At 48.3% G+C, this 7,429-nt stretch overlaps 1 protein-coding gene across 1 annotated transcript; it reads right to left on the bottom strand.

Annotated features, from left to right (window-relative positions):
• Nucleotides 1-854: 854 nt before the first annotated feature.
• On the bottom strand, nt 855-7,186 carry LOC116161975 (fatty acid synthase-like). Its single transcript, XM_031475487.1, has 18 exons — nt 7,107-7,186; nt 6,542-7,060; nt 6,267-6,493; nt 5,622-5,812; nt 5,418-5,578; nt 5,118-5,372; nt 4,102-5,071; nt 3,925-4,055; nt 3,726-3,879; nt 3,513-3,678; nt 3,004-3,469; nt 2,804-2,959; nt 2,508-2,759; nt 2,306-2,459; nt 2,056-2,260; nt 1,555-2,009; nt 1,253-1,513; nt 855-1,205 (listed from the first exon to the last, which is right to left on the bottom strand). Exons 1-18 carry the CDS (start codon nt 7,169-7,171, stop codon nt 855-857), a joined length of 5,139 nt encoding a protein of 1,712 aa, XP_031331347.1. The 5' UTR covers nt 7,172-7,186.
• Nucleotides 7,187-7,429: the final 243 nt, after the last annotated feature.

Genomic DNA, 7,429 nt, shown 5'->3' with positions numbered 1-7,429 from the left:
CGAGTCAACAAAAGGGAAGACGCAGAGTCCTGTTTCCAGTGAGGGCATAGGAATTCCAAAAGTAGGCTTTAAGCAAGTTTCGAAGCGCTATTCATATAAGAGACCACATACAAAACGTACAAATGTGTTAATTTCTTGAACATGTCTACCGAGAACGTAATTGCCCATGTGACGAATCTTTTCCTGTGCATCAATTGCTCTAACTCCAATCACACAGCAAAAGATTGCTCAAGTCGGAATTGCCAGTTCGACTAGAGGAAACTCCTTACTATATAAGTCAGAATCTGCTTCGGAATCACCAGTAGCGGAGTATCCAGGAACGGGTGCAGGCACTGTTCCCTCTGAGAGAAAGTATTGACCGGCATATGGCAGTAGATGATCAAGACAACCAAAGGAAGATCGAAGAAGAGGAGACAGCCAAAAAATGCCCAAGAAGAAAGCTCCAGGGCCGGACGGACTCCCTGCGGAATTCGTGGCACTGGTGGCAAAGACAGCCTCCGGATTTTCTCTTACATTCTTACACAACAATGAAAGGTTTCTAACTGACAATCCGAGCGCTTTCGTTACAAGTTAAATATCAATTCCATAAGAACATAAGCAATTATTGTAGCCTCATAACCGAATTCTGTTTATGTCTCACGTTTTAAATTAATAAAGCTTAAGGGTTTAAAATCGTAGGCCTCTGTTTTGTTAAAAAAAAAAATTAACAAGTATCTATAAAAGTGGATCACTTCAGTACTTAAAAGGGAAGTGACGTTTTGCATTGGTTCATAGCTATGAATATGTGTGAGTAGGTATTACAAATAATTGAGGAATTTGGTGGTCCCTGAGGGAAGACAAAGACAATTGTATCATTACTCTTTATTGATGATTATTTTATTGATATAGTCGGCAAGCTCGGGATTCTGCACGATGGTTGTGTGGTTCCCTTCGACCGTATGAACTCGAACAGGTTTCTCGCACAACTTCTGCAGTCCGTAGTCCTCGTCGTAGTTAACGAAGGGCGATTCGTTCGGCTTGATTAGCGTCACGTCCGACTTCAGCTTTGGAAACTTCGCCTCGTAATTGTAGAGAGCTTCCGTTTTCCTGCAGACGGCGATGCCCACCTGCCTTTGGTACTCTTTCGAATGCGGAATTCCTTCGGGTATCGCTTCCAGTAGGTACTCGACGCGTTCTTCCAATGTGCGCAACTGGCGGACGGTTTCCTAGGACAAGTTCGATAAATTGGTGCGTGGGCTGAGGAAAAGCTTACCCGGAGCTCTACTGTTGCCTTCATGGGCGCGTATGAGGTGATCAGGTTAAACAGTATGGCGGTCTCCAAGAAGGCCTCAGGCTCGTGTTCCGGTGCGTACTGCAGCTTTATGAGTTTCTTTAACATCTCCGGCGCGCCGTCGATTAAAACCACTTTTCCGATCAATCCACGGACTTCTAAGATGGAAGCGAGCTCTAACGCGACCACACAACCATACGAATATGCTACGAGGTTGAAGTGATTTTCGACGTGGGGTATTAGCTAAAATCCGATTTTTAAGGAGAAATTGTGGAAATAATTACCTTCTGTAGTGATTTAGCGAGAGCATCAAAGCGGAAGTCGCTGACGTTGGTTGCATATTGAACGCACTCCACATGCGAGTTCAGTTTTTTAGCCAAGAACTCCATGGTTTCACCTACTCCTTCAATTCCCGGCAGAAAGATGGCCAATGGCGCCTGATCCTCTTTCTTAACTAAGCTTTCCAGTTGCCTTAATGGCATTTTTGAATCTTCCTCTGTGCGGAAGTGGACGAAGAAGACGTTACTGCGGGGCTGGAGGCGTGGAGCTACCGGATCGGATGCTTCTTTGGATAACTTCTCCTTTAGTTTGGCGAAGGTGAGGGTTCGGATTTCTTTCGGGCTTAGGAAGACTTCACAGTCGCGTTCGAGGGTCTGCTTTATTTCAACCGCGGTCATGGAGTCCATACCCATTTCGGATAAGGTGGCGTGCTCGCTGATCGTCGTCATATCGGTTATTCCTAAACGAAGCAGGGGAGTTGAAGGTGCTAGTTGAAGTAAACGTACCCATGATGCCTTTGATAGCGCTGATGACGCTTTCGGCACCTTCGGCGACGCTCTTTTTTTCCGCCACTACCATACTTGCTACGATGGGCTCGTTTTGCAGGAGGAAAGTTTCCAAGGTGCTCAGACAGGATGCGACACGCTGTTGCAATGTGCCACTGATAACAATCTCTTTGTGCTGCTCCTGCATTTCCGCAACCAGGCCGACCTAAAATAGTACGTGAAGAATTCTGGACGATGGCGAAAGACGCACCTCTCCGATTGCCCCCCACTGTATTGCCAAACCTGGGTAGCCCTCCCGTTTCCTTTTCTCGCATATCCTTTCCATGATGGAGTTGGCCATGCCGTAAGTGGTTTGACCTGCATTTCCTCTTCCGCACGACACCGACGAGAACACAACGAAGTGCCTAAGGGGCGGTTAGTACAGTGCGAAGCACCGGGTTGGGGTAGCTTACTGTAGGCGGGGGCAGAGCTGCCGACTTAGGATATCTAGGTGCTGCGTCGCCCGGGCCTTCGGCGAGAGTGCATTCACGAAGTTCTCTTCCGTCTGGTTCTCGAAGAGGTCGTCCCGAAGAACCACCGCCAAATTGAAGATCGCGGCTACGGGCGCAAGCTTCTCCGAGCTCTCCAACAGCCGCGCGCAACCTTCTTCGGTGGTGACGTCATCTGTGGCCACCCTTATGGTGGCCTCGTAAGTTTTCCAAGTTCTAAGGGAAAATGTTTATGAAGAGCTTATCGCAGTTGAACTCACCTAAGCCTGGACGCAGCGTAGCCATTTCGGACACCATTTCGAGAGACCAAAACCAACTTGCGGGCCCCTCTTAGTATCAACCAATCAACCAGTTCCAATCCAAAGCCTCCCAAGCCTCCTAAAATGATATACGTCATGCAAGGATCGCAGGAGAATCTGGAACGGTCGGTCATTAGCGATCCTTTGAATAGAAACCGTACCTTGGGAGAGCCTTGAATAGTTTGGGCGATTGTTGGTTTTCATCGCGTACTTTGATGACGACCTTTCCTACGTGTTTGCCTGCCGCCATGAAACGGTAAGCTTCTTCCGCTTGGTCCATGTTGAAGGTGGCAAGGAACAAAGGCTTAACCGCTCCTTGTTTCAGGAATTTACTCAGAATTTGTTGCAGTTTGTGCTTTTGATTGTGGCAGTCCCCGAGGTACATATCCAACATGCATCCGGCATACCTACGTCCTTCGCTTAGTACAGATAGTGCAAGTGTGTTACTGTTGACCAAGTCGTATTTGCCTATCTCGACGAAGTATCCTTTCGGCGCAAGGCACTGAAGTGACGCTTTGAGCTTTTCCTCGGCTAAGGAATTTAAAACCAAGTCAACTCCCCTTCCTCTCGTGTGCTTTAAAACCATCTGGACGAAAGAGGTGTCGCGAGAGTTGCCAATGTGGTTAGCTACGGACCGAATGAGTTCGTGTGGATTAGCTTACTTGCCCACCTGGTATCTCTGGGAATGTTTCCATGATGAATTTCCTCTTCTCCTCGGTACCAACCGTCGTAAATATTTGGCACTTGTAGAACAAGGCTATGTAGATGGCGGCCTGCCCTACGCCCCCAGCACCGGAGTGAATCAGAAGACTTTGTCCCGGTTTGAGATGGGCGCTCTTAAATACGTCTTACTAAACGACGAAAGGCCTACGCAGACACTTACCACGAAGAAACTGCACAGCACCGTCGAGTAGGTAATCGGAATACTGACGCCTTGGTCCATAGTCCACTCACACGGTATCCTCCACATTATTTCACCATCGGGGACAACGTAACTGGCCATTGCCCCATACTGAATTCCCATTACCCTCTCGCCCCTACAATTGCACGCTACACCAGGTCTACTCAGTAATGTAATTTACCTCGCATCAATCCCAGCGTACTCAATACCTTGCGCTGAAGTTGAAATAAGTCGATCCTTTGTGTACGCCTCCGAAGGAACACGACCGGAAGCCAACATAATATTCATGAAGTTGATGGAACTGGCGTATACCTAAGCAGGCCGTTAGACCACCACCTGGTGAAACCTTTGTACAAACCTTGATTGATCGTTCGGGATCCTTGGAGGGTAGCCCTTCGACCCAACTGAGCGTCGACAAGTTTCCAACGACGTTCTGGTTGCAGAAGACGTGCTGGGTTTCAACCTCCGTCACGCGCTCCAGCGGCAGATGGCGATAGCTACCCCAAACGTCTTGGTTCAACACGTTAATAGCTAGGTCTTTGTCCAACTGTTCGCGGAAGAGTGGATCGGAGAGGTTAAATTTAATGTTTCCATTCTGAACAAAGACGCATTTCACGTTCGTTCCCCCAGGTTCGCGTCTTAGACAATTGACAAAGCCGAGCACGCCGCTTAGGGGCTGATTTTCAACAACCACCAAAGTTTTGGTTTCATTTCGCATGGCACTCTGAAGATTGGGCAACCAGTCGTAAGTTGTACCATCAAACTTGGCCATGATCACATGCTCTTTGGGGTAGCTCACAACCTTCCTCAGCAACACCAGCGTATCCGTTTCAGTTTTAACTTGCGCCAGAAGCGCGAGGCCAGGGAAATTTGCAGTGAACTCACCTCTTTCCCTGGAGATAATAATGCCGTTCTCCTTGAGAACGCCTTCAGCCTCCTTGAGTAGTTCAAGGTTACCCGATGCCTCCTCTGCAATGACTATCGCGCACTGTTTCTCGGTGGACAACGCCTTGTTGTGGACCTTCATGTTTGGAACACTCAAGTTTTCGTCGCCCAAAATTATAACTTCAGTTTTTACCAGCGGCTGATCATTCAAAGCCTCTTGCAGAATTGGAGCAATTGCGTCAGTTTGCGCGACCTCCACGATTTTAACCTTCAGCGAGAGTGAGTTCTCCAGGAAGATCTGCACCAGGACGCGCACCGCAGATTGCATGGGCAGCTCGGTGTTAAACGGTACGAACTTGTGCGTCTCCAGGACCGGCTCGGCGGTCACCTTACGGCGCAGAATTGACGTTGCGTAAAGCTTCCGCAGCTCGATACCTCCACAGCTACTCCACTAATTAGAATCACCGCGGAAGAGTCTGCCTAACTCACCTGATGGCATCAGCCTCGCGATGGTTGTAAACAGGCAGTAGAGATGGGTTGTCCAATTCCTTGACGTACTCGAAGTGCTTCATGGCGTCAATCTTCAACTGTCCAATGAACGTGGGGACGTACAGACTTCGCGTATCTTCCCCGAGAAGCTTCGTCTGCAGCATGTTATCGATGAATGCGATCCAGTTACGTTCCCATTTAATCCAGCTTATCAATCCGGATATATGGGCTTTTTCCTGCGAGCGAAACGCTCCCCTAGAAGAATTCAATACAAACCATCACCTTTGCCAAGTCACTTACGAGTAGTTGTAACCCCGCAGACGTAACTCTTTGTAAATATCTTTGGACGCGAAAGAGATTCCTTCGTCATCTTCCGGTGACAAGGCAAGATCAATGAATTCATCCGTTTCTGAGAGAGTGCGTATGCTTCCGGAAACGATCACTTCGTCGACGTCTCCGATCTAAAGTGTACTAAGTAGGAGGGTTGGCCCAGACTATATTTACCTCAAATCTGTTCGTTCCTCGTCCGATGGTGATCTTGAATTCCATCTCCGATATTTTGGAAATGTGGACAGCTTTGTGGAATCGCACGTTGTCGAAGCGCACCCGAGAACCGGCTATTGGAACGTCCACAATTTTACAGTACGTCTCCCAGACCATGAAGAGGTACCCGGTTGCGGGCATTATCGTCATACCTAAATACGTGCAAGTTCAGACTGGGTTTGGATCAATGGTGCTGATTAAGAATCCCAATGAGCTAGAGGAATGAAGAGTAGTAGTCGACACGTGAAGATGTGCCAAGACATAAAACAACGAGAGTACACCCATCCTGGATCACTTTGACTTTCAATTCTGCGCATGCGCCAACTCCAAATTTGAAACTACTGCGCATGCACCAAGTGACTTTAAACTCATCTTGGTTGTAGTCTAAACTACTATTGAAACAATTATCCTTGCAACATTAATCTGGACAGCCTCTGGAAATGGCAAAACCTTGTAGATCGGTCCAAACGCTTAACCTTAACCATTTGGAAAATGTTGGAGTACAATATTAACGGTCATCTCTATAAGAAGACAAGGGGCTCTAGTGAATACCTTCACCAAAGAAGCATCCTATGGATCAAGCGACTCGGGGAGGACTTGACTTACCATCAATGACGTGGCCTGGTAAGATGGACCAGTCAATCGTCTTGTTGACCAAAGGAATAACTTGGGCGCCCGTGTGCAAGACTGTCTTCGTGTGAAGTTTTGTAAACCAATCTAAGTCGTAGTTCCATTTAATGAGCGGCGAGATCATGGGCGTTCCACGACCAACCGGCCACTTGACTGGCGGGTACAGAGCTTCCACGTTGAGATTGTGCCCGAGCTTGTAAAGACTGCAAGAGATTTCTGTAGGAGAAGAGCGCGCCCTCGTCGCTACTCACCCTCCCACCACATCCAGAAATGAGGTCACGGCATCCGAGCCGGAAATGTGCAAGGAAGCGAAACCGTTCAGCCGAATCCGATCGGAACCGAGCACGACCACTGCCAGTTCGGGATAATGGCTCTGCTGCCACTCGCGCGCTTCCAAAGGTTTCGGATTTAGTAGACTGTGAAGCATCACTTCCGGACTGGGTATCACTTTTTGTAGCCGGCTCAACAGCAGCGAGCTTTTGGTACTTAAAGCGTACTCGAGACGCAGATCATCGCCCACCAGTCGAGAAATTTCGTACCCGACCGCGATTGCCTGTTCGAGATTGATCCGCCCGTTTGCATAACCGGCGGATAACTCCCCAATGGACATCCCCGCCGTGTAGTCTAACGATAAATTCAGCTCCTTGAACAGCTCGATGAAGGCGAGCTGAATGGCTAAATTCGCGAGTACTAATTCTCGCCCGCAATTGCATTCGCAATTTTTTATTATCTTGGTTAGATGAACCTCAGGTGGTAGAAGCGAGGCGATTCTGTAAGGTGAGGATAAGGTTTGCGGCCCTGGAGTTGTCAACTCACCTCTCTACGGCCGCGGAAAACGCTGAAAATCTGAACAGTCCACTGCCGATCTCGAGGAGCTCCATGGTTGGTCCTGGAAGGAGCAGACATACGCGTCTCTTGCTGTCGAACCTCGTCGAGCTCCGCTTTAGCTCGCCAGCCTTGGAGTGGATTATGTAGCCACGGTAAGGGTGGTCAGTGGTGGTACCCCTGCAACAAGCATATATTGTATAGGCGCAGTCTAGGGTAAAAACCAAAGAAGAAGTATTAAGTCCAAAAGGCTTTTCGATTATTTCCCATCAAGTTTATTGGTATTTTGTATCATGATGGAGTTTCAGGACACA

This window comes from Photinus pyralis, unplaced genomic scaffold, assembly GCF_008802855.1.
Source record: "Photinus pyralis isolate 1611_PpyrPB1 unplaced genomic scaffold, Ppyr1.3 Ppyr1.4_LG10, whole genome shotgun sequence".
Taxonomy (NCBI): domain Eukaryota; kingdom Metazoa; phylum Arthropoda; class Insecta; order Coleoptera; family Lampyridae; genus Photinus; species Photinus pyralis.
The sequence above is the reverse complement of the archived record's forward strand: the minus strand, read 5'-3'. Positions and strand labels throughout refer to the sequence as shown.